We start from the raw sequence: 27830 nt of genomic DNA, 5'->3' as shown, positions 1-27830 counted from the left end.
AGATCAGACACCCAAAAACAGAGAAATCCAAAATCACTAGCCATTTCTGAAACTTTTTTGGATTAAGCTGCCACTACATGCATCCGACAAAGTGGGTATTCACCCACGAAAGCTCATGCTCCAAAACGTCTGTTAGTCTATAAGGTGCCACAGGACTCTTTGCTGCTGTATGACACTGGGATTCTCATTTCCAGACTGTCGTAAGGATAGTCACATATTTAGAGTCCCACACAACTTTCTGTGTAAACAATGCTGGCCAAACTAGATTATATTTTTCCAAGTTAAAGGGACTTTGGACAAGAATTCATCAGGAATTTTTCAACAATTTTTTTTTTTTTGGTCATAAAAAGCCATTCATTGAAACTGAAACTATTGGCACAGGAGGGTCAGTTTTGATGGATTTCCTGGCTTGAAAACAACGTTGAGGAAAAAATTTTCAAAACTGCTTTGTTCCAACATGTTCAAAACTGACCCATTTTTCTGGTTCTACACAACTTTTCGTTTTGAAATTTCAGCTGATCAGACTAAAGAAAAGGTTAAAGAAAAAGGGGCTAAATTAAAACAAGACATTTGAATTGTTCTGAACCAAAAAAAAAAAAAGTTTCCGTTTTTTGGTTTGTGGATATTTTCAAGATTCTGATTTTTCATCCTGATTTGAGACGGGACAAAATTTCGATCTCTCAAAAGCAATCGTGGGATGGGAAAACCATTTCTCACCAGCTCTACTCTAGACCCAAACTTAAGAACCTTCCTCATGCCAGAGCTCCCACTGGAATCTATAGAACTACCTACATGAGTGAACAGTACTCACATATGGAAGAACTGTAGGATCAGACATATTATCAAGGCCCACGAATATTTTCATGACATTCAAAAGAAATATGAAAAAATGGATTCTGTGAGAATTTAAACATTCCCATGTGGTTCTAGGAACCCAAACGTCCTGGCATTCAGTGGCATGCCATGGCATTCTTAATCAGCCATGCAATTCTACACTTGCACACAAAATGCTGTCCTCCATGAGGCGTGACCTCACATGTACAGTGCATGCATGGTCACATTGTGTGGAGGGCTTCACAAAATGGCATTCTCCATGCAGTATGATCTCACACGTAGGATGTGTGTGAGGTCACACTGTCCGGAGGCTGTCAATTGGTAGAACAGTGTGATCTCACGCACCATACATGCAAGGTCACGCCACATGAAGGACACCATTTTGTAGAACAAAATGGTGTCCACCACACAGTGTGACCTTGCACGCACCACACATACAGTGGGTGACCTGGCACATGTGGGGCCATTTTGTTATAAAATATTATGTCCTCCATGTGCATTCAGAGGTCAGACAGAATCATCCTATGGGCATAGCTGGTCCTGGGACATGCAATGCATGCCTTGCATACACAGATGGCATGCCGCTGATAGCACTGTGCAAACTGTAGACAACCTAGCTATGAAAAGGACTAGAAATTAAGGTGACTTTCAATGGGTTTTGTGCTCCTACCTCCCTTAGGCACTTATGAAAAACCTACCGTAAAGTGAAAGCAACCAGTTTAGGCTTGTTGTCAAAGCTGAATGAAATGCAAAAAGTAGACAGGCACCATAAATTGTAGAGGGGAAATGAGATTTTTAAAATTTGTTCAGATTTAATAAGCTAAAGAGACATTAATAACTTGGATGAGGAGAAAACTAAGCTGATTCCAAAATAGGTCTTTATCTGGAACACATCATATTTACTTTGAGGTTAGATTCAGTGTATAAAAGCCTTACAAAAAACTCAAAGAAGATGTTATTGTCAATATATTGGTATTCAAAGAAGACAGAACCAGATTTCTTCAGATGCACAGCATAGATTAGAGAAACAGTGCAGTCATCTCTGTTGGACTCTATGTAATTCCCATGAGGAGTCCACGAAGAGCTGGATAAAGATAAACAAAACAAGGCTTATTTTAGATCACAAGAACTCTGAAGACATTTATAACATTCCTATTTTAAAATATATTGCTCAGTAAAGGACACAAGTATCAGAGGGGTAGCCATGTTAGTCTGGATCTGTAAAAGCTGCAAAGAGTCCTGTGGTACCTTATAGACTAACAGACGTACTGGAGCATGAGCTTTCGTGGGTGAATACATGCATGCATCCGACGAAGTGGGTATTCACCCACAAAAGCTCATGCTCCAATACGTCTGTTAGTCTATAAGGTGCCACAGGACTCTTTGCAGCTTTTAAAGGACACAGTACCCCACTGTAGCTAGATTCACTCCCCAACCCTTTCACATCGGTTTCCCACATATTTTTCACACAAAGGATTATGTGCTCTGTCAAAACTTACCTTTTTGCACATCAAAATTATGAATGGGGGCAAATGTATGTTGTTTCCTGTCAGGGCCACCCAGAGAATTCAGGGGACCTGGGGTCTTTGGCGGCAGGGGGCCCCCGCTTCGGAGGTAATTCGGCGGCGGGGGGGTCCTTCTACTCCGGGCCCTGCCACCGAAGTGCCCTGAAGACCCGCGGCGGGGGCCCCCCGCCGCAAATTACCGCCGAAGCGGGACCGCCACTGAAGTGCCGGGTCTTCGGCAGTAATTCGGCAGCGGGGGGTCCTTCGGCCCCGGAGCGGAAGGACCCCACGCCGCTGAAGACCCGGAGCGGAAGAAGCTTCAGGGGCCCGGGTCCCGCAAGAGTTTTCTGGGGCCCCCGGAGTGAGTGAAGGACCCCGCTCCAGGGGTGCCGAAAAACTCTCGTGGGGGCCCCTGTAGGGCCTGGGGCAAATTGCCCCACTTGTCGTCCCCCCCGGGCGGCCCTGTTTCCTGGAACTTCTAATGAATCCCAATCAGGAAGGCTTGTCTAGGATACAGAGGGCCATATCCTTAAGAACAGCCCTTCTGCAATCAGCACAGATCATGCCGAGTGTAAAAGTAGTTTTAAGCCACCTTTACTCCTCTTAGATCCCAGAGCCACTCAGGCACAAGTTAAAGCAGTTCAGGGTTGTTCCAAGTTTCACCAGCTGCTAATGTCATCTAGGAGGCCAGGGGGGAGGGATAGCTCAGTGGTTTGAGCATTGGCCTACTAAACCCAGGGTTGAGAGTTCAATTCTTGAGGGGGCCATTTGGGGATTAGTCCTGCTTTGAGCAGGGGGTTGGACTAGATGACCTCCTGAGGTCCTTTCCAACCCTAATAATCTATGATTCTATGACAGCAGGGGATTGGCAGAAAGTAGTGGCTCAGTAGCCACTCCTGTCATGCTACTCCACTGGCCCGAAGCCACCTGATGAGTTCCCCAGCACAGCGGAAGGCTCAGGTAGATGATGAAACTGACTTTGTGCCAGTGGACCAGCAGGGTCAAATAGGGCCCATTTTATTTATCCTTTCTTCTCAACTATTCAATATCCCTGACGTGTGCTTCTTGGCAATGTGCAGAGATTGCTTTTATTGCACAATGTATTTTTCTGTACTTACACAGCATAGCGTGTTCAACTGTCCTCTCCGTTAACCAGCTGATGGCATCATCAAACTCCAAGAGCTTTCACTAACACATAACCAGCATTCCATGCTGAGGGGCGTGGTCTACCTATCACTGTTTTCAGTGAACACCACCTACATGTTACTATACTACCGTAGCAACTGGTTCCCACGGCAATCTATGAGCTTGATCCAAAGCCCACGGAAATCCATGAGAGTCAAACCAACCCCTTCACCAGTGTGGCCACAGACCAGCCCATACGCCTCTTACTTGTCACAGCTATCGGCTTTATTCTCAGCTGATTCGACAGCCGTGTCCATGAAAGTTGCCACATTGGAGAATCCTGCTGGCAGGTCATCCCATTCATCAAACTTGATCCCAGTGCCCAAGGAATACGTCCCAGCGGCACATTTACTGCACATTTGATTCTTCATTTCTAGGTATTCACCAGACGCACATGAAAAAGCTGTGAAGACAATCATTTACAACTGATTAATTGTAAAGGGAATTTGCAGCATCGGTGAGCTGTCACTAAAGCAACCAGTCACAAAAGTCCCACCCGTGAAAATTAGGAACATGATGAATTAGCTCAGAAAACCATTGTAAAAATCAAGCTGCAAATTGACTTCTGTTTTTCACTTAACTGGCAGAACTGGAGCCAAGTCTCAAATTACGGCTATTGATCAGCTTATTTGTCTCCATTAGCAAAGAGGAATTTTTAAAAAAATCTACACCTACAAACTGCATGTGTAGCTAGTCTATGCAAAAATATGTTTGTATCACTGTTGTCACATTCTGCCTCATCATCCTCCCAATTCCTTTCACGCACCTGTTGCATCTCGTGTTGGACTAAGATTGTGAGCTCTTTGGAGCAGCACCTATCTTTCATTACTGTCTGTACAGCATCCAATATGGTGCAACTTTATCTTTGATAGGGGCCTTTAGGCACTACTGGGATAAAAATAACAGCACTCAAAATAAATTTCAGCTCTGTCTAGGGGAAGTACAGTACCTCAGTGTATGGAATAAATGATAGCATAATTTAGTGGTTAGAGTTTCCATTTTTTTACACCCATGATTCCAAAACCACCAACTTTACTCTTCCACTATCTATATAGGTACTTTTATGACCATCATCACTGTAGTGTTCAAACCATTCTCAATTATTAATTAATTTTATCCTCACAACAGTCCTGTCAGGAAGGGAAATGTCCCTATTATACGGATGGGGAACTGAAACTCAGCGTAAATCAAATAACTTGCCTAAGGTCACAATGAAAATGGCTGAGCCAGGAACTAAACCCAAGATTCCTGAGTCCCAGTCCAGTGCTCTCTCCACTATTAGATAATCCTTCCACCATCACTTTTTCCTCTCATGATTTAATATCCCAGAATCCTTTTTCAATGAAAAAATAAATATATCTCATTAATAATCTGTTATTGGGTGTTTTTAAGTTAATAGTGTCCAATAAGCATGGACAATTTGAACATAAGAATGGCCATAGTGGGTCAGACCAAAGGTCCATCTAGCCCAGTAACCTGTCTTCTGACAGAGGCCAATGCCAGGTGCTTCAGAGGGAACGAACAGAACAGGTAATCATCAGGAGATCCATCCCCAGTCACCCATTCCCAGCTTCTGGCAAACAGAAGCAGAGACACTTCAGAGCATGGTTTTGCATCCCTGCCCATCCTGGCTAATACCCATTGATGGACCTACCTCCGTGATCATTGTGACACCCTGACACCCCAATATTCACCGCTGTCATGCATTTAGGATGTTTTGTACAAAGTATGTCCTGTGGGGCATCATTCTAAAAGTCTGGATCTGCTAGACATTAATATCTCGTTGGATTGTATGTGTTATTGTCATATGTGAAGTTATTAAGTTTGTCTATGTATGTGTTACTGAAACATGTTGTGAGGTTGAAAATGCCCACAAGCAGCCTTTCAGGTACAACAACAGAAAGGCCAAACAATGCTAATGGCTTACTGAGGAAATGCACACAAGCACAAGGATTACCCCAGGAACTGTGTACAACAGAAACCTCTCAGAGCTAGTTCTACACAATGGGAACTGTTTGATGCACGTCACAGCATAAGAGCTTTCCAGCAAGTGGGAAGAAGATATAAAAGGGGGACAATGACATCATGGAGGGACCTCACTCTCCCTACAACAACACACTTGGAAACACCTGAGGGGCAAGGACTGAACTGTGGGAAGCGATGGTCCCAGGCTAGAAGGATCTTTAGCCGATATATGAAAACCTGGGAAAGCCAAGACAACTTGTGCCTTAGAAGTCTGCCAGCCAGGTTATCACTCAGAGTGAGAATTTGCTAATTTATATCCTACCTATCCAGTGTGTTAAGCTCAGTTTGCAGTTTTTGTTTATTAACTAAGGTAATCCGCTTTGATATGTTGGCTAGCCCTTATAATCACTTAAAAACTACCTCTTGTACTTAATAAACTTGTTTTTGTTCTAAACCCAGTTTGTGTAATTCATAATTGGGGGGTGCAAAAGGCTGTGCATCTCTCTCTCCACAGTGTGGGAGAGGGCAAATTTCAATTAGCTTACACTGTACAGTTCTCGGTGCAGAGCAACACAATACAATTTTGGGTTTACTCTCCAGAGGGGGAGTGCCCTTGAGCGCTGGGAAATTCCTTAGCTGAAAGCCTTCCCATGCAGTACTGATTTCAGTATCTGTGTCTTTCTGAAGCTGGGTGTGTCCCCACCAGAGGAGGCTGGAGGGGCTGGCTTAGCAGGACAGGGTGCGGGAGCCCAGGCTGGTGGAACAGAAGGGCTCAGTGGTACCCCAGTACATCAGGTGGCACCCTGGAAGGGGGGCAACCCATCATAATCATATCTTATTTGCATGTCATATCTCAGGTTTTAAATGCTGGGCTCTGCGTGGCCAGCTGTGGTCATGGGTTTTATATGAAAAGTAAATACGAAGTAATACATTCTTATTGAAAATATCATGATTTTCACACTCTGCAATGATATATATTCAATAAAACTAATTAATAACATCTCTGCTATTTAAAAATATATAATGAGGTACCATACCCAAGTGGAGGAATTCCCAAGCTCTCCCATGACCCCCAAACCATCCACTTTTGCTTTCTACCATCCCCAAGCCATGCATTCTTTCATGGGCAAATGGGTTTTGCAAGCCCCATCCTGTGTGATTGGTAAAGCACCATTTATGCTCATGGGGCCAGAGCCTCAGCTAATGTAAATTGTCATAAATCAGTTCAAACCAGCCAAGGACGTAATGCATGATATTATACACGTGTACTGACGTTTATCTCACAAGAAAAGAACCTGATGGACTTAAAACACTTTGAGAAAAGAGTTGTACAGTAGCAGAAAGCACAGGTCATATCCAAATCCCAGCTAAGCCTGAATTTCAGGTTCTCACTCATGTATTTGACTCACAAACAGCATTCCTTTGTGTAATCATCCCTGACTGGCAGGGCTAGATGGAAAGATCAGTAGATAGGCCAAATTCTCCTCTCCGTAACTTTGATACAACCTCCATGCATAGGCGGCAGGTTATATATGTTTGTGGTGCCCAAGCACCAGGAATATTCAGGGCCGGGTGCCCTGCTCCAGCAATATTTGGAGCTGGGTCTCTCCCCTGGCCCTGCCTGGATCGGGCCCCGACCTCCGCCTTCCACCCCTACCCCTGCGTCCCCGTCCCCCCCAGCCGCGTCGTCCCTGCCTGACAGAAAGCAGCGCGGCGCCTCTCCCCTGCCTGCTTGCGCTGCCAGAGAGCGCCTCCCGGCAGAACTGCTGTCTGCTGCCCCAGGGTCCTAGTGCCTGCCCTCCACTAATGGCAAGGCAGGCTGCCCTTACCCTGTCCTTCCACCCTAGCCCTGAGCCTCTCCAACACCCCAAACCCCTCATCCCCAGCCAGAGCCCTCATCTCCAGCCCTGAGCCCCCCCCCACAGCATGAACCCCTCATCCCCCAGCCCCAGCCAGAGCCCTCATCCCCCTGCACCATAATCCTCTTCCCTAGCCCTGAGCCCCCCCACATCATGAACCCCTCACCCTCAGCCCCACAGCCCTCACCCCACACCCCAACCCTCTGCCCTAGCCCTGAGCCCCCTCCTGCATCATGGATCCCTCATCCTTAGCCCCACAGCCTTCACCCCTGCACTCCCTCCTATCCCCAAACTCCCTCCCAGAGCCTGCACCCAAACTCCATCCCAAAGCCTGCACCCCTCACCCCCTCCTGCACATCCACCCCATACCCCAGCCCGGAGCCTGCACCCAGCACCCAAACTCCTTCCCAAAGCCTGCACCCTGCACCCCTCCTGCACCCTTGTCATAGGTCTTCTCCCCCACTTGGAGCTTTTGGGTTCCAAGATGGGGACCTGCATGGGCTCCTCTAAACTAATCCTAGTCTAGATCTGGTCCTGCTGCCACCAGTTAAGTTTAAAGTGGATAACACACTGCCTGTTCCCCCAAAACTTTCCCTGGGGAACACAGATTCAATCTCCCTGAATCTCTACACAAAGGGAAGCAGCCCAATTCCCCCCTCCCTCTCTCCTAGCCTACTCCGGAGAGATACACACCGATTCAACTCCCAGAATCAAACCCAGGAGGAACTCACTCTTCCCTCCTCCCCTTCCCCTGAATTCCCACAAGAGAAGGAATTAACCAAGTCCAAAAAAGAAAAGAATTTATTAAAAAGAACAAAAGAAAGTACACTCTCTCTGTAGTACCAGGATGGAACAATACACAGAGTCTAACCTATAAACCTGGAGAGAATTCCCCCTCCCCCTTTCTTTCTCAGTAAAAACAAAGTAACAGCAATAGAAATAAAGAGATTCCTTCAGCAAAACACACAATTGCAAATGTAGAAATAAACTTATAATACTAGTACGCCTTTCTAATACTCACTAGACTGAATAGATGAAAAATACTGCAGAAACCTGGGAGGACTTGATTAAGATGTCTGGACTCCCTTAGCTCCCAAGAGAGACTCAACTCAAAACAAAGAACACATAAAAAAACTTCCCTCCACAGAGATTTGAAATTATCTTGTCCCTGATTGGTCCTCTGGTCAGGTGTTCATCAGGTACTGCTTGTTAACCCTTTACAGGTAAAAGAGACCTTAACCCTTAACTAACTGTTTATGACATGCCCACCAAATCGCAGACAGTGGTGGACCCACACTGGCGGTGATTTCCTCCTAGAACTTTAAAATAAACAGATTAAAAAAACACATGCACTATTACAGATACTACTAAGTATGTAACCAACGAGATTTTTCACATTTCAAGAACAGTTGTTAACCATTTGATTCTGGGAAACTTTCACGAGAGAGTGCATCAGCTACTTTGTTGGAAGCTCCTGAAATGTGATTGGTCCTCTGGTCAGGTGTTCATCAGGTACTGCTTGTTAACCCTTTACAGGTAAAAGAGACCTTAACCCTTAACTAACTGTTTATGACAACCCTAATCCCCAGGCCAGCCCAGGACCTGCACCCCAGACCTCCCCCCCGAAATCCCACCCAGAGCCTTAGGCAGGTGGGGGCAGAGTTTGGGGGGGTGGATTCTGGGCACCACCAAAATTTCTACAAACTTGCCACCCATGCCTCCATGAATTTGAATGTATGATTTTCCAAACAAACCATTGTATCCATTCTAATACAGTCTTCATACTCATGAGGAATCTATTTAGGTCTCGAAGTAAGAAAGCATCCCTCTTCAGGAACGGTGCTTAACTTTAAACATGTGTTTAAGTCCCACTGAAATTGATTTCAATGGAATTTAAGCACATGCTTAAAATTAAACACTTGCACAAGGGTTTTCCTGAACTGGGGCCTTATATTGTAAACTCTTTGAGGCAAAGAGTAACTTTTCATTTTGTGTGTGTATAGAGAGTAGCACAATGGCACCCCGATCCCTGATTAGTCCTGAAGGTGTTATAGCATCATTAATAAATAAATACTAATACTAATCTTTTCTTGGTGTTTTTCTTGAAGAGTGTGAAGAGAAGCCATCAGGAAAACACAGCAAGACATAGCATGGTGCTGTTTAAGCCGGTTATCAACTCCCAACAATTTTTTAATGTTTTTGTTTTGTTAAAAAAGAAATTGAGAATATTGCTAGACCACATGTTCCAAATTTGTGAACTTCAAATAGGGGATTGGTATCCAAGAGAAACTCACTGCCATACTGACAGCACAGCAGGCATCAGAGCCTCCTGTTCAGCTTCTATTGGAGGTGACCAGAGATTCCTACTGTAATGGAGTAGTATTGTTTCGTTCCTTATGCTCTGATAATTTCAGATGAGGGGAAAGGGAAAAAAATCACTGCAACCTTTTGATGCAGGAACAGCCTGAATGACAAGGCAGACACCTGTCCAGGAGGCTCAAGCTCATCATTGACCTTCAGCACAAGAGACAAAGCCCGCTGTAAGGTTCGTGTCCATCCCTCCCCATCAGGCCCAGATGGAGGCCATGCCCCCTTGCTGCTGCATCTCTGTAAAGACCAGTGTAAAGGGGAATTAACAGCCTCGGAGGCAGGGCGGAGCATCAAACAATCTAGGGCCTGCCGTCTTGGCAGGCAGACAAATGCAGGCCTCTTGGCTTAAGATGGGGAGGGGCAGCAGCTGGAGGTGTGGGGACCTGGGCCCACCCTATTCCATGGGTCCCAGCCCCGGGCCCTAACAGTGGTGGAAGGCTCTGCTACTGGGTCAGCAGGGATCCCACTACAACATGCTGACAAGTATTCTGGTCACACAACCAGATTATTGTCTGGGGCTACTTCCCATGATCCTCTCACTGGGTACCTTCAGTTTGTGGGGGTCCTCCATCTCCCCAAGGTTCACAGCTAGCGGCAGTCCCAGCAACTCTTCAGGCTCCTTGTCGACTGGCAGCCCCTTTAGATCCTCGGCACTGCAGAGGTCCCCGTCAGGCGTAAGCCCCAGCAGTGGGCAGGAGGCATCTGTCTCCTTCGCCGGCTCCAGCCCAACTGAGCTGTAGGGCCCTCCTTTTATACTTTCTGTCCTGCCCCACTGTTTCTGGAGGGGTGACAAGGAATTTGCATGTTCCTTCCCAGCACTATGCTGCATCGTAAATGCAAAAGGTTGGAGGCTAAGGTACCACCGCATCAGCCCCGCATTGGTGTCCTTCATGGTATGTCGCCATTTTAGGGGTGCGTGGTCCGTCACTACAACGAAGGGCCTGCCCAGGAGGTAATAATGGAGGACTTCTACCATCCACTTAACCGCTAGCGCTTCTTTTTCAATGACTGAATAGTTGTGCTCCCAGGGGAATAGCTTCTGGCTGATGTAGATGACTGCGTGTTCCTCTCCATTTGGACAACGAAGCCATGAGTGAAGTCAGGCCTTTACAGTACCAGTTCCTGGCATAGGTGATCCTTCAGTGTCCAAAAAGCCTTTTCACATTTGTGGGACCAGCGTACCCATTGAGGGCTGTCCTTAATGAGTAGCTCAGTCAAGGGTGCAGCAATTGTGGCGAAGCTGGGAATGAATTGGTGATAATACCCCACTAGTTGCCTCACCTTTTTTTTGGAGCTCCGAGTAGTCCTGTATAGCCTGGACCTTCTTGACCAGGGGCACACCTTCCCTTGTAACCGAAGTATGTAGTCTCTTGCTAACCAATCTGGATCTTCTTAGGGTTTGCAGTCAGCCCTGCCTCCTGGAGGGTCCTCAGGATGGCTGCCAACTGGTCCAGGTGGTCCTCCCAGTGGCGACTGTAGATCACTATATTGTTGAGATAGGCCATGGCGTACTCAACATGGGGCTGCAGCAGATGGTTCATCAGACATTGGAAGGTCGTAGGTGCTCCATGAAGGCTGAAGGTCATCCTGGTAAATTGGTAGAGCCTGCAAAGTGTAGCAAAGGCTGTCTTTTTCTTCAATCCGGGTTCCAGTGGGATCTGCCAGTAGCCCTTGGTCAGATCCAAGGTGCTGATGTAGTAGGCCTGTCTGAGTCAGTCGAGTAGCTCGTCAATCCAGGGCATTGGATATGCATCGAATTTAGAGATAGTGTTGACCCTCCAGAAATCAATGCAGAACCAGAGGGTCCCATCTGGCTTAGGGACCGCACCACTCGCTCTGTGACTTCTCGATTACTCCTAGGTCTGTCATTGCCTAGACCTCCTGCTCTATCACATCCCGCATTCGATGCAGGAGAGGTCTCATCACCTCATGAACCATTTCCCCTGGGTTGGTCTGGATGGTGTGCTGTCCAGGTAAGATTGTGAAGGTTTTGGAAAAGGCCTCCAGCAGCTGCTTCATCTGCTTCCGCTGCTCTTTCGTGGGGGTATTCCTGAGCAGGGGCTCTTCGCGCTCTGCCACCACTGGGACCTTGCAGTTGCAGTACATACTGTAGGAACCCCTGGGTCCAGGACAGGGTCTGTTCCCAGGTCTCCCGCATTAAGTCGAGCAAACCCCAAGCTGGTGACCGTACAGTAGCTCAAACGGCGAGAACTTGGTGGAGGTTTGCGGCACCTCCCTAATGGCAAGCAGTAAGTGGAGGGGGGGGACAAATCAGATGATCCCAGTGGCACAAGTCCTTAGGTGGGATCTTCCAGAGCACATCTTTAAGGGCCTGGTTGAACCAATCCATCTGTCTGGAGGTGGGAGATTGATGTCCGCAGCCTCTTGATCCCTAAGAGGCCACAGACTTTGCAGAGCAGCTGGGAGGTGAAGTTTGTCCCCTGGTCTGTAACGGTCTCCCGAGGTAAGCCCACCCAGGTGAAGATCTTCAGGGGTTCAGCTGTGATGATCCATTCAGTGGCTTTCCTTAGGGGGATGGCCTCTGGAAAGCGGATAGCACAGTACATCACTACTAGAATGTAGCAGAAGCCAGCAATGCTTTCTGTGAGTGGCCCCACCTGCTCCATCACGACCCTCTCAAAGGGCGTCCCTACCACCAGTCAGGGGATCAGTGGGGCATTTTGTACCCACAGAGGCACTGCCAGTTGGCACTCTGGGCAGGAAGCGCAGTAATACTTGACATCCCAGCACATGCCCTGCCAAAAGAACCGGGCCAAGACCCAGGCCAGGGTCTTCTCCTGTCCCAAATGGCCAGTCACAGTGATGTCATGGGCTAATCTCAGTACTACCCATCAGTTACACTAGGACACGACCAGTTGGGAATGAGGCTCATGGGTCCAAGGGTCTCAGTCGACCTGGTACAGGAGCTCTCCTGTCAATTTGAACCATGGCCACTGGGCCGCTCACTGCAGATCTGTTGCCATCCCATTGATATACTCTATCTGTTCACAGGCCCAGCTGAGGGTGGGGTCCTCTCTTTGGTCCCTGCTGAAGTTGACTCCCGCGTCCAGGGGGGCTTCCCCACCATCCAATTGGAGTAGCTCATCTCTTTCTGGGGTGTTGAGGGCCCCAGGTGGGGCTGAGGGGTCACCTGGGTTAGTCTTCCTGGGCCCATCAACCTCGCCCTCCAGGGGGTTTCCCTCAAGAGCCATCTGCACCAGTAGGTCCCGGAGGCTCGCAGTTTGCAGAACCTTAGTGAATTCTGGCCAGTTTCATCTGAGAATGATGGGGTAGGCAGCTTTGGGGCGACCCCCACTGTCACTACCCAGGTCACTCTGTCCATAGTTAGCAGTACCTGGGCACTTGGATATGACTTCAAGTCCCCATGAATACAGAGGAGTTGAATCTGGCCCGGTGCAAGGTCACTTGCCGGTGCAAGTCACTGATGCACTAGGGTTTGCTCACAGCCAGAGTCCACCAGGTCATGCACTTGTTTCCTGCCAAGGCCCATGAGGACAGTCATCTTGGCAGTAGGACGCAAGCGGGCATGGTGTAAACCTGGCCAGAGACGCAGTCCATGACTGGGCACTGCCGCTGGAGGTGTCCAAATCGACCACAAGCAAAACAGGAACCAATCTCAGTGGGGCTGGCCCAGTTCTTGGGGTTCTGCAGATGATTTGGAGGGCTCTGGTTCAGGGATTTCCCTCCTTTGCCGTGGCCTGCGGGCGTTCCACGGGACATCAGGATGGGTTGTGGCAGGTAGCCGCTGCTGCATCCCTCATTGTGGCTTGAGCCTGTCCAGGCCACTGTCTTAGGGCTGGAGGGTCTATCCGAGCCCAGGGGGGCTCCGCATTGCCACTGCAGCTACGGGTACTACTGTGGTTTCTGCAGCCAGAAAATCTTCCATTAGGCCGACCACCATCCTCAAGGTGGTGGGTTGATTTTGAAGGACCCAGGCTCTCCCTCAGGGTGGGAGAATGTGAATGAACTGCTCGACGAACACCTGCTTGGCTACTTCAGTGGTGGAGTCTGCCAGCAGATGTCCTTGAGCTCCTATGGCATGACCCAGGGTCGGGTCCCTGGCAGTAGGTCTCCCCCTAGAACTGGCACCAAAAGGTTTCAGGGGTGATGTCTAGAGCGCCAAGGATGGCCAACTTTACTGCTCTGTAGTTGCAGACCTCATCATTGGGGAGCCCACAATAAGCAGCCTTGGCCGCCCCCATTAGGTAGGGGGCCAAGAGCATTGTCCATAGGTTCGGTGGCCATCCCGCCACCGAAGTGACCCGCTCAAAAGCTTTCAGGAAGGCTTCTGGATCATCATCAGGCCCCATCTTTGTGAGGTGTACTGGCATCCTGGCGGTTGTTGGGGTTGTCGCTCCTCCGGGGGTGGGGCTGAAGGGGCTGGGAAGCAAGGTGGCCAGCTGCTGAAAGCACTGTTGCTGCTATTCCTGCTACTGGGCCCCCACCCACCCGATCAACTGCTGCTGCTGGCCCCCAAGTTGCTGCACCTGTTGCTGCTGGAGCTGGACTGCCTGTTGCTGCAGCTGGTTCTCCGCCCACCATTTTATAAACTTGCCCAGTTCCATCGTAGTCTCTCAGGTGGGCAGCAGGCTAGGAGCACGTGCAGTCCCCTTGTCTCAGGGGTTACCCGTGTTCTCCATCACACGTAGAGGGTCATGTCTGTCCCTCCCGGTCAGGCCTGGAGGGAGGCCACACCCCCTCACTACTGCATCTCTGTAAAGACTGGCATAAAGGGGAATTAGCAGCATCAGAGGCCCAGGCCCTGACCCTCTAGGCAGGGCAGAGCACCAAACAGTCTAGAGAATTGGGCCCTCCAGCAGGAAGGAGCAACAACAGGCTAGGGGCTCAGGACCTCAGGCAGGGCAGAGCACCAAAGAGTCTAGGGCCTGCCATCTTGGCTCGGGCAGATGGCAGACAAATGCAGGCCTCTTGGCTTAAGGTGGGGAGGCTGCCACTCGAGGGGCAAGGTTGGCAGCAATGGGTAGGGAGACCCAGCCACACCCTACTTCACCAAGTCTCAGCCCAGGGCCCTAAGAGTGGTGGAGGGCTCCGCCATTGGGTCCACAGGGATCCCATCACAACACACTGACCAGTATTCTGACCACACAACTGGACAATTGTCTGGTGTCCCTGAGCTACTTCCTATAATCCCCTGGCTGGGTACCTTCAGTTCGTAGGGGTCCTCCATGTCCCTGGGGTACACAGCTAGCAGCAATCCCAGCAGCTCTTTGGCGTCATTGTTGGCTGGCAGCTCTGACAGTCCCTTCGGGTCCTCGGTGCTGCAGAGGACCCCCTTGGGAGCAAGCCCCAGCAGCAAGCATCAGGTGGCTGTCTCCTTAACCGGCTCTGGCCCAACTGAGCTGTAGGGCCTGCCTTTTATACTTTCTGTCCCACCCTTCTGTTTTGGGCAGGGTGGAGGTGGCTTGCCTGGCTCCACCCACTAGGGGGTAGGTGGTGATTCCTCCCATCTGGCCGGGAGGGAGGCCATGCCCCCTTGCTCCACCCACTCTAATTTTGTTTTGAAATTTTCTAGCTTATATCAGCCAGATATTACCTTACTCCACAGGGGGCTGCTCTTCCTGTCAAAACACATACATCTGCAAGCAAAACTAGCTCTGGGCAGGCCGGCTGCTTGCCAGGTTCAGTTAGAGGCTGAATGTGGTTAATGGCAAAGTGAACCACTTTTGACATTGGAACAGCTGCATAACTTGAGTTTATTCCAGTCAGTACCGAGCGACGATGGGGTGGGGAGGAATGGGATGAGAAGCGAATTGCTGTGGAAGCATCTCTGTGATAAGCAGAGCTATGGTCTCCTTGCCTGCAGTCATTAACAACAAAGGAAAACAAACAAACAAAGCCAACCTATTTTGAATCTAAGCCACACGTGTCAAAATGCAGAAGTTCCTTTTATATCTGTTGTCTCCCAGTCAGCTGTTATGGTTATGGGATTATTGTGATGGCGAGTGGGTTATGACAGAACCGCTGGGGATTCTGTAGAAAAGATATCCTCAAACTCTTGGTCCATGAGACACCTGCTAGTGGTCCACAAAAAGATAACCAACTGGTAGTAGGGTGCTAGATCTTTTTCTTGTTCACAGCTGCTACAAAATTCATTAAAATACAGCTAAACATACATTCAACGCTTTCCTGTTACTATTTGCTCACATGCATTGCAGCAGTTGCCACAGTGATGTTACATAAGCATGAATGAGAGAGGTGGGTGATTGTGAAGAGAAAGGAGGGGCATCCACAAGATAATCTCACTGTTAAAATGGGGGTAGAATTTTCCAAAGTGTCCTAGAGGCTTAGGAGCTTAATTCCTATTTTCAAAAGTGACAGGCATTTAGGAGCCTAAATGTGAACTTTCAATGTGACTAAGATGCCAAAAATCAATGGGAATAAGGTGCCTAAATACCTTTCAAAATCTGGCCCGTAAGTGCCTACGTCACTTTTGAAAATTGGAATTCAGCTCGATAGTCAATTAGGTGCTTTTGAAATTTTTACCCATAGTTCACACTTTGAAAAAGTTTGGGCATCCCTGCTTTAGAACATATTCTCCCTGATATGGAAGGCCACTGGCAGCAGAGAGATCTTCCATATAGTTCAAGGATTAACTCTGGGTATATACCTATATATACACAACAGCTTACATGTAGTAATACAAATTGTGGATACAGAGAATTAGATACCCAGAGACTACTTGCATCAGTCTATTGGAAGTATTTCTAATACATAAGACTAGGCATGAAGGTATCTAAGGGAGCTGTTTTCCCGCCGTGCCTATTCATGGGTATTTTAGATTAGAAAATACTTTCAGTGGCAATTAGAAATGATGGCTCATATTGTGCTACCAGTTACACTGGGGTAAATCTGGAGTAGTTCCACTGAAGCTGCTGGAATTACTTCAAATTTACAGCACTGTGAGAGCAGAACTCGTTCAAACCAAGCAAAGGTTGTTGTAGTTTGTACAGCTTGCTAGTCTCAGGGATAAAAGGCGCTGTTATGTATTATTACATATCATCTCTCACTGCCCCGCTATGTCAAGCTATACTGCCAGGGCCTCCTTCTCTGCTGCCTTGCCCTGTAAGTAGTTATATACATCTAGGCTAAGTGGATGCAAAGCACCACCAATTCCCCTTGGTAGCATTTTGTGCTCACTTTGCACAGGTATAAATGGCTGTACCATAAGAAAGTTGGCAGAGATTCAGGCATGCAACAGTTCACTTCTTACTAGAAGGATTTTAGGGCCAAATTCCTCTCGTAGTTATACTTGTGCCCCATCCATTGTAGTCAGTGGATTTCAGGGTGGAATTTGGCCTTCAGTGACGGTAGTGGTGCAGGTGGCCCACTCCAGCAGGGAGTAGGGAAGAGGTAGCCAGGGAGGCTGTGGAAACCTGCAGCTAATTAGGGTGAGGCTTGTTAGGAGCCAGATAGGAGGCAGCTGCTGGGGCAGTCCAGGTATAAGGAGCTGCCCAGCAGAGCAGAGGAAAGTCTCTCCCTGACAAGCAAGGGAGGAGGACTGGCTCCCAGGGATAGCACCTGAGAAAGAGCAGTGCTGGGCAGGCTCAGGGTAGCGGAGGGTGAGCTCTGGCCTGTTACCTACTAGGCTGCAGGCCCCTGCCAGAAAGGGCCAAGAAGGTGCAAGGGCCAAGGGGAAGCGGCCCAGGGATGATAGGCAGACAAGGGGCGAGAAGGTGGGCAGAGAGGCTGCCGCTTGAGGGTCCCTGGGTTGGGACCCAGAGTAGTGGGTAGGCCTGGGTCCCCTCCCTTGCACTGCACCTGGCTGCAGAGGAGCATGGCCAATACAGACTGAAACTTGCCCCTGAAGTGAGGGGCTAGACTTTGGGTTGTGGCTGGCCCCTGCAGTGGGTGCAAGCCAAAGGACTGCAGTGACCCCCGGAAGGGGGGTGAGAAAGAAGTAGTAGGCCTCCGGCAGTGTCCTGAAGAGGACACCACTGAGCTGGGCAGCAGCACGGGTCCAAACCAGCGGAGTAGAGCAGACAATGGGCAAAATACCACCCGCAGAGGGTGCTCTGGAGCTGGACTGACCTAATTCCTGGAACAACCAGCAGGAGGCACCAGCAGTGGTGAGTCCACGCCATTACAGTGACTCACACAGAAATCTAACATTGCTTTGCTTTCTATGGTTAACGGAGGCTTGTTAATGAAAATGCCAAGTGTAAATTGTTCCTAGACTCCAATGTAAATATTGCTATCACTACTTTCTAGTATCCCAGTTCTAAAACACGCTTCATATACATTTTCTCATGTATTTGGGTAGAATCAAGATCAATCATTTTTATTATGGGAGTAGAATCATGATGTGTGAGAGCTCACAGGAAAATAAATGAGAGCAATGTAGTACCCTTGATCCTCCCTCACTTATCTCAATACAACATCCTGCTTGCTTCTTTCCTACGCCGCTCCATCTACCCAAGGACCCCAGACTCCCAATCACTCCATCAGGGATACATTAGTAAATTGAATCTTAAAGGCATCAAATATTGTAATAAAACAGAATTTACTAACATTACCCTGGTGCGTTGTTTCTTTTATCCCTTCTCATCCTCTTCTTTCACCTCCCAGTCTCATTCTCCTCTTGCCTCTGTTCCAACTTTTCACACTATAGTCATCCGCCATCCCTCATTGCCTCCTCATTTTTTCTACCCCCTCTAGCCCTCCTGAATCTTTCTCCATCATTCCCTTTCTATCCTCTTTCCCTTTTCCCATATCTCTCAGACTTTCTAATTCTACCCCCTTAAGACTTCCCATCAAGCCCTTTTCCCAGCCATGACTTGCTTGTGCCTTGACTGAGTGGCAATTGAGAAACATGTATTCTGTGTGGATTTCTGCCTTCCACTGGAGAGCATGGGTAGCTCCCACAACCTTGAGTCCAACTATTAAGGACAGAACCCGATTCTTTTCTCACTTTACTAACCATTGTAACAGTGACTGCCCAGAGTAACACCACTAAAGTCAATGGAAATTCTCTTCTCATTAAAACCAGTGTATCAGCCCCACCAACTTCTTTACATCACTCACTTCATTCTCATAGCATTCAAAGCTCATCTGCCTGAGCTCCAGCTAGTAGTCTGGGGTTTCCCACTCTGCCTACAAACCTTCTGCTGAGTTGTCTCACCCTGGTGAGGCCAGGGGCTAAAACTGCAGCTCAGAAGAGGAGTGGTAGGTAGCCAGATGGTTGTCACTCAGCTGTTAATGGCTGTTAAGTTTGATTGTACAGATGCCAATGCACAAGCCTCCAGGAGAGGAGTGGGCAAGGCAACATAGTGTGAAGAGCAGATATTTTATTTTATTTAGAGCTGTCTACAGTAGGGCTTCCTGGCAGTCCAGCTGGGATATTCCACACCACAAAAGGTCCAAACCAGAAGATACAAGGCAGATCTAAGAACCAACGTGAGAGAATGGGGGGAGGGAAGCACAGGAAAGTTAAAAGAAAGCAGGACTTGTTGCTTTGTTATTAGTAATGTTTCCAATAACCTCCATTTATTGATTCAGAATGTCTGATGTGAATAATTTATGTGAGGCTTCTGCAACAGAGTATGAGTAATTCCTGCTTGTTTTCTCCAATAGTTATACTGGATGTGCTATCAGTGATTAGATTGAATCTTCATTTAAAAACGATGCTGTCAGGCCTGTGATCACCTTGAAAACTAGTGTAATCTGGGAGGGAATGTCCTCCATATTATAGACATCTCCTCTTAAGAAAAGAAAGCTACACATCACTTTTACCCTGAGAAGTAATAAAAATATACTGACATCTCCTCCAACTTATTTAGCACTCCCTTCTGCCTCCTCTTATTGTCTCCCTCTCTCTCCTTCACATTTACATATTGTCACCCCTCTGCTGAGTACTAAACTGTCTGGGGATTTGTCCTGCTTTGAGCAGGGGGTTGGACTAGATGACCTCCTGAGGTCCCTTCCAACCCTGATATTCTATGATTCTATGTCAGGGCCTTGAGGTTGGCTTCATGCTGGAAGAGAAATTAGTGACTCGGAGACGGGGGGCGGGGGGGTGTTATTAGTGTAATTTGTTTATTTATACCAGTCAGACCATAGAAGTGGTCACAAATGTCATGTGGGCAAAGCCCCCTTTCAGAAATCTTAGTCTAAATGCCAATTCCTCCCAGAGAATAATTTTCTAGCAGAGATAAAGGCAGAGAGTAAACTCTCTTCCTGTTTTGGAGAAGCTGTTGCAAAAAATCTACATCACAAAAACAACAAATGCAGCATTACTTCAAAGACTGTACTCTGCTCACATACTAAAAGAACTTGAAAGACTATTACAGAGACAAGATGGGTGAGGTAATATTTTTTATTGGACCAACAAAAGATTTTACCTCACCCACCTCAACTCTGTAATATCCTGGGACCAACAGGGCTACAAAACACTGCAAACAACATTGAAAGACTATGCGTAACAGCACCCTCTGGTGACTCCTCAGATAACAAGATGTGTTGGGGGGGAAAGGCCCATGTAAACATAACTTTGAACCCCAGTTCAGAAAAGCATCCTTATTCAGGGCAGCATTTCAACACACGAAGTGAATGGGACTCAGTGCATATGCTTAAAGTTAAAAATTTGCATTAGTGCTGCCCTAGACAGAGATGGAGTTAAGCACGTGCTTATGGTGCTTTTCTGAATCAGGGCCTTAGAAAGCAAATCTTCCTTTTTAGCTAGTTTAGCAGAGCTTCCTTAGAAAACAGATAAAACCTTCTCACAGGCAAGACAGAGAATGCAACAGCCCAGTCCCTGCAGCCTGTATTTATGAAAGTAATCCCTACACAAGTAGCCCCTTTGAAGTAAATGGGATTTCTTGAATCATTAAGTACTTTCCATGCAAGTGAGGGTTGCAGGACTGGGCCACTGAATTATTTCTGTTCATCTCTTTCAACAGTTAAAACAGAAAATCTAGCAAGTCAGGGGCCAAACCTATGTGTTAAGTGACCTTCAATTCTCACTGACTTCAATAGGAGCTGCTTGTGCTCATCCTCAGATCGAGATTCTGATACCTTTACTCATGCTGAGTGGCACCTTACTCCCTGAGCAGTTCCTCTGATGTCAATGGGACCATGAGTGGAGACAGGCAGGTAAGAGAGTAAGTGATCAGCTCCAGAGGAGATGGGATAAAAGGGCATGTCCCTTCAGTACATTTTTAGTGAATAATCTCAAAATATCCAAATTTCCTACAATCCAGGAAGCACATTTTAAAATACGGATACCAAAAAGCATGTGTCCTTATGTGTATGTATTTGTACACACACATGTCATCTCTAGAAGACATGGTGATTAAACGTGAGCAATCATTAACATCTTCTCTACATAAGTGCCCCCAATTCCGCTACCAATGATGGAGCTGCACTGGTGATAGCAAAGATGAAAAAGACTGGGGAACAAAGCCAGTGAAGTCAAAGTCTAATGCTGCAGAGCCAAAAGAGTGAATGGATATACCCTATTCTAAGAGTTTTGCCAATTTCATTGGTGGTGCTCATTCAAAGAAGTACACAAGGTAATCGTGAGAGACCCGAGAAAGAGCTCTATGTAGCTTGAAAGCTTGTCTCTCTCACCAACAGAGGTTGGACCAATAAAACCTATTACCTCACCCATCTTGTCTTGCTAATATCCTAGAACCCACACGGCTACAACAACACTGCCAAAAAGTAATCCTGTTCATTTCAAGGTCCAGTAGCGAGAGCAGAAAACAAAAATCAGCAAGTGTCAAATGGAGAAAAGTGAAAAAAGTATATTGAGTTCTTATGCTTTACACATTTGCTTCAAGGGACCTCTTAAAAACTTGTGAGAAGTAATTCCTATATGTGAGCAGTGACCATGCAGTAAACACTTGGTTATGTCATTATTTAACATGGCCTTTTTTTGCTTAGTAGAGGGTAAAAATATCAGAATATTAAAACTACTAAAAACAATTTTCTATTCTTTTTCAACCAACATTTGCACCGTTTGTCCACAGGAATATAAAACCAATGAAAATAAGAATTTTTCCAATGGAAATGGCATAAACTCAACTGCATTATCATAATGCTATGACCCAGATGTACAAGGAGTATTGCACTATATGTAATATGCATTTTTATATTCCCTGCACATACAAATGCAATTTTGACAGGCCTTTTGCAAGCTGGAGGCTCCTGGTCCAGTCCCCAAAACTGACAACCAATTTAGGGCCTGTCCCAATTTGTCACTCACTGATTCCCCATGAGTGGTATCATCCAGCTACATAACAATTGTAATTATACAGGGGGAATCATCGAGTGGATGTGTTTCCAGTAGTGTCCCACAGGGATTGATTATTGGCCCTACGCTATTTAACATTTTTATCAACAACCTGGAAGAAAACATAAAATCACTGCTAAAGTTTACAGATGACACAACAATTGGGAGAGTGGTAAATAATGAAGAGGACATGTCACTGATTTAGAGCGATCTGAATCACTTGGCAAACGGGGTGCAAGCAAACAATATGCATTTTAATACAGCTAAATGTAAGTGTATAAACCTAGGAACAAAGAATGTGGGCCATACTTACCGGATGTGGGACTCTAACATGGGAAGCAGTGACTCTGAAAAGGATGCACTTGGAGGAGAGGAAGGTGATCAGAAATAGTCAACATGGATTCACCAAGGGCAAGTCATGCCTGACCAACCTGACTGATTGCCTTCTATGATGAGATAACTGGCACTGTGGATATGGGGAAAGCAGTGGATGTGATGTATCTTGACTTTAGCAAAGCTTTTAATACGGTTTCCCACAGTAGTATTGCCAGCAAGTTAAAAAAGTATGGATTGGATGAATGGACTATAAGATGGATAGAAAGCTGGCTAGTTTGTCGGGCTCAATGGGTAGTGATCAACGGCCCGATGTCTAGTTGGCAGCCGGTATCAAACGGAGTGCCCCAGGGATTGGTTCTGGGGCAGGTTTTGTTCAACATCTTCATTAATGATCTGGATGACGGGATTAATTGCACGCTTAGCAAGTTTGCAGATGACACTAAACTGGGAGGAGAGGTAGATACACTGGAGGGTAAGGATAGGGTCCAGAGTGACCTAGACGAATTGGAAGATTGGGCCAAACGAAATCTAATGAGGTCCAACAAGGACAAGTGCAGAGTCCTGCACTTAGGAAGGAAGAATCCCATGCATCGCTACAGGCTGGGAACCAACTGGCTAAGCAGCAGTTCTGCAGAAAAGGACCTGGGGATTACAGTGGATAAGAAGCTGGATATGAGTCAGCAGTGTGCCCTTGTTGCCAAGAAGGCCAATGGCATATTGGGCTGTATTAGTAGGAGCATTGCCAGCAGATCGAGGGAAGTGATTATTCCCCTCTACTCAGCACTGGTGAGGCCACACCTGAAGTATTGCATCCAGTTTTGGTCCCCCCCTCCCCTCCTCCGAAGCGATGTGGACAAATTGGAGATATTCCAGCGGAGGGCAATGAAAATGATTAGGGGGCTGGGGCACATGACTTATGAGGAGAGGCTGAGGGAACTGGGCTTATTTAGTCTACAGAAGAGAAGAGTGAGGGAAGATTTGATAGCAGCCTTCAACTACCTGAAGGGGGATTCCAAAGGGGATGGAGCTCAGCTGTTCTCAATGGTGGCAGATGACAGGAAAAGGAGCAATGGTCTCAAGTTGCCGTGGGGGAGGTCTAGGTTAGATATTAGGCAAAACTATTTCACTAGGAGGGTGGTGAAGCACTGGAATGGGTTACCTAAGGAGGTGGTAGGACGGATCTCCATCCTGTGCCAGGACAGATCTCCATCCTTAGAGGTTTTTAAGGTCAGGCTTGACAAAGCCCTGGCTGGGATGATTTAGTTGGGGTTGGTCCTGCTTTGAGCAGGGGATTGGACTAGATACCTCCTGAGGTCTCTTCAAACCCTAATCTTCTATGATGAGGGGGTCGTGGTAGATAATCAGTTGAACATGAGCTCCCAGTGTGACGCTGTGGCCAAAAGGGCTAATGTGATCCTGGGGTGCATAAACAGGGGAATCTTGAGTAGGAACAGAGTTTTTTACCTCTGTATTTGCCACTGATGTGACCACTACTGGAATACTGTGTCCAGTTCTGGAGCCCACAATTCAGAAAGGGTGTTGATAAATTGGAAAGCGGTCAGAGAAGAGCCAAGAGGATGATTAATGCACTAAAAAAACCCCATGTCTTATAGTGATATACTCAAGAAGCTCAATCTAGTTTGCTTAAAGGAAAGGTTAAGGGGTGAATTATAGCCTGCAAGTATCTACATGGGGAACAAATATTTAATAATGGCTTGTCAGTCTAGCAGAGAAAGGTATAACATGATCCAATGGCTGGAAGTTGAAGCTAGACCTATTCAGACTGGAAATAAGGTGTACATTTTGAACAGTGAGTAATTAACTAATGAAACAATTTACCCAGAGTTGTAATGGATTCTCCATCACTGACAATTTTTAAATCAAGACTGGATGTTTTTCTAAAAGATCTGTTCTAGGAATTATTTTTGGGGAGTCCTTTGTCTAGTGCTATACAGGAAGTCATAGTAGATGATCACAATGGTCCTTTTGGCCTTGGAATCTATAAACAAGTTTCCACTCCCAAAAGCAGAATCAGTTAAAATCAAAGTTGTCCCAGTCATTTATTTGCCTTCAAGAGTTATAAAATCCCCAACCACTAAAACGGTCATTTATCTCAATTGTTGTCTATAGTGCACTGTACTTGGCAGGGCAATCTGTGACCCCTCCGGTGATTGCCTACAAGTAGATTGCACAAGTCAGAATAAATTCTACAAATAAACAGAGCAAAGGCACAACAGATAGAATTGCCAAGTGTCCAGTTTTTGACCGGAACACCTGGTTGAAAAGGGACCCTGGCAATTCCAGCCAAGTCCAGTTGGCTGCAGCAGGGCAGGCAGTCTTCCTACCCTGCTCTGCGCAACTCCTGGAAAGCAGCTGGCATGCCCCTCCAGTTCCTAAGCAGGGGGGCGGCCATGGGGGCTCCATGTGATGCCCCCATCCGCAAGTGCTACCCCAAGCACCGGCTCTGCAGTTCCCATTGGCCAAGAACCAGAGCCAATGGAAGCTGCAGGGACAGCGCCTGTGGGTGGGGGCAGCACACTGAACCTCCTGGCTGCTCCTCCGCCTAGGAGCCGGAGGGACATACCACCACTTCCCAGGAGCTGTGCAGACTTCCTCCATCCCTGGGAAATGCCAGGGCTGCCTGAGGACAGCGCCACCTGGAGCCCGCACCCCAAACTCCTTCCCATGCCCCAACCCCCTGCCCCAGCTCAGAACCCAGAGGGAGGAGATAGGGAGTGAGTGGGGGGTGGGGTCTCGAAGAAGGGGTGGGGCAAGGGTGTTCGGTTTGCTGCAATTAGAAAGTTGGCAACCCTAACAACAGATCTGGCCAAATTCTGCTCTCAGGTCACCATTCAACAAGATTCTTAAGCATGCGCCTAACTTTTAATTAAATGGGTCTTCAGCCCCTCTTTAATGGAGCGAGGCACATGCTCAAATAACTTGCTGAACGCAGGCCTCAGAACTGAATCATACCATTGATTTCAGTGGAGTTATTTCAGCCTTTCTGGGGTTAAGTGAGCACAGAATTTGGCCCAATTTGTCAACAACTTCACTGGACTGCATTTGATCAAATTCTTCTCTGTTATTAGGTCTACAATCAATTTTTTTTCTATTGTCAAAGTTAAGTCACTTAAACAATTAACATTGTTTGTGCGCACATATTCTTTTTTTAAAGAAAAAACCCAGCTCATTATAAGTGGCCTTTGAATGCTAGCTGCGACCGGTGACTTTACTAAACTTTGCCTTCCTAAATAAAGTGAAATCCACTGCTTTTGACAGGGTCCCATTTTTCCATGCTTACTCAGGTTGAACAGTACTCAATGCTGCATAAAGTTCCATTGAGATCAGTGGAACTACTCCTGCAATAAGAAACTACCTCCTGCGACTTAGGGTAGCATAATAAGGTGCTTATTGCTCTATCAAATGAAAGGTCTAAATTTAATGTTAAAAAGAATTAAGTGTCAGAATGTGAACCCTTACTCCCTCATTGGTGAGCCGCTATTCACACAGGTATGTCAGTGGAACTACTCACATCATTTTAAAGGAAAATAAAAACCCTCTAATTAGTGATGTTAGTTTAGCTAGGCTGCATTGTAACTGCTGTGCTGTAACAGTTTATCTTTGGAGTGTTATTCAGTAAAAAGTGTGTAAGAGTGTGTGTGTGTGTGTGTGTGTGTGTGTGTGTGAGTGTGTGTGAGAGAGAGATAGAGAGAGAGAGAGAGAGAGAATTATGATGAAGACTGGTACTGGATTCCTAAGAAGAAAAACAAAGTGAACACCATTATAATTTCCACTTTTAGTATTTAAAAGGTTCTTACAGAAAATCCAGCTGTAGTTTCTCACAAAGGTATGAATTCCAGGTCTCTGCAAATACTTTAAGTCAGAGGAGTTTTGTAGCACAGAATTGGTAAGCAAATTGACTTACCTCCCGTCTATGTAGGTTACACTAACTTTGTAGAATGTCCAGAAAGACACAGCATGAGTTTCTCCTACTTACAGTAATTTTTGGACAGACCTTGGTAAAGAATAGCACTAGACCTGGTGAAGACAGGGGTCATACCTATCTAAAAGCCATTGATTACTTTTCTAGATGTGTTGAAATTCTACTTACAGACTCATAGAAATGTAGGACTGGAAGGGACCTCGAGAGGTCATCTAGTCCAGTCCCCTGCACTCAGGCAGAACCAAGTAAACATAGACCTTCCCTGACAGGTGTTTGTCTAACCTGTTCTTTAAAACTTCCAGTGATGGGGATTCCACAATCTCCCTTGGAAATCTATTCCAGAGCTTAACTATCCTTATCCTTAAAGGATGCGTGTCCGAGAGGTGCCAAATCTAAGAAGTCTTTAACCATCAGAATTCAGTCAGAAGTTTGTCGAAGTTAAACCAGGAGACCTACCACAGAGAAAACCAAATGAACACAAAAATTGGACAATACCAGCTGTTCTCACTGAATGGAGTGGCATCCTGAGATCCTGGAAAGCTGAGACTGACTGAAGTACTCAGCAGAGGAAAAAAGGGAAAAACAAGTGGCATATCCAGCTGGAGATAATACAGTGGAGAAAAGTCCTAAATGTATTAAACAGAAGCCTGCACAGAGGCATGAGCTACAGAGCTGTGGTTGCCTAAGTGTTGCTGTGACAGACTCATATAATCTCTAGATCAACATAGAGGGGAACGTGCACCACATACTCACCTGTGGGTTACACATAATAAAAGACAGTCCCTGTCCTACAGTCTAAATAAACAAGACAGGATGGGAACAAAAGCAGCGAGAGGGGAAATGACTTATTCAAGGTCACATAAGGGTCAGTGGGAGAGCTAGAAATAGCACCCATCTCCTGAATCCCAGTCCAGTGCACTATCCAATAGCCCACATTGCCTCTCTAACTGATAATTAACCCGTGTCAATGGTTTATGCCAGTGCAGTAACATTAAACCAGGGAAATAATATACATTACTAATAAAGATCTGTAAAATGAAAAGTGTAAACGTACTGCATTCTTTTCCTTTCATAGGGTCAGGTAACCCAGAGCACTCCGCCGACGGATTTGGGACAGCCACCCTCCACCTGGATCCACTGCTATCGCATTCTGTGTATTCATAGTGGTAATCTGTCTGCAAATAATTACAAAGAGTCTCAGTTTCATCATAACATTTGCTCCTCCACTTAACCAGGATCGTTAATCAAGAATCCAATATTTTGCCATTTCTGTTATAATCTAAAACATATCATGCATCATTCCCAATACACTGTTCTCGTTTATTATTCCATAGTGCATGCACAAGTGTGCTAGGCTGTGTACGGAGCAAACAGAAAGATACTGGGGTGGGATTTTCAAAAGCACATAGGAGATTCAGGATCATAAGTCCCATTAAAATTGTGCTCCCGAGTCATTGAAAATCCCACCCACTTTCCTTTCCCCAAACAACTTAGAAGGAGATTTGCAAAGCACACAAGGGATATAAGAGTACACGCCCCAGTGAAAGTCAGTGACCTATGCT

The 27830-nt window shown here is 46.7% G+C and overlaps 1 protein-coding gene across 2 annotated transcripts in view; it reads right to left on the bottom strand.

Moving 5' to 3' along the window:
* ELAPOR2 (endosome-lysosome associated apoptosis and autophagy regulator family member 2) overlaps positions 1-27830 on the bottom strand; it is a 147599-nt gene that overhangs the window by 53197 nt on the left and 66572 nt on the right. The window contains exons 2-4 of one of the 2 annotated variants that reach the window (XM_044978945.1): positions 27323-27443; positions 3732-3927; positions 1771-1918 (exon numbers count right to left, since the gene is read on the bottom strand). In XM_044978945.1, coding sequence (XP_044834880.1) covers positions 1771-1918; positions 3732-3927; positions 27323-27443 — 465 coding nt within the window. Of the gene's footprint in view, positions 1-811; positions 939-1770; positions 1919-3731; positions 3928-27322; positions 27444-27830 lie in introns of those variants that run through there. The other variant, XM_044978954.1, reaches the window with a different exon arrangement.

This window comes from Mauremys mutica, chromosome 1 (assembly GCF_020497125.1).
Source record: "Mauremys mutica isolate MM-2020 ecotype Southern chromosome 1, ASM2049712v1, whole genome shotgun sequence".
In the NCBI taxonomy this organism is placed as follows: Eukaryota; Metazoa; Chordata; order Testudines; family Geoemydidae; genus Mauremys; species Mauremys mutica.
Note: the sequence above shows the minus strand (reverse complement) of the source record. Positions and strands in the feature narration are given on the sequence as shown.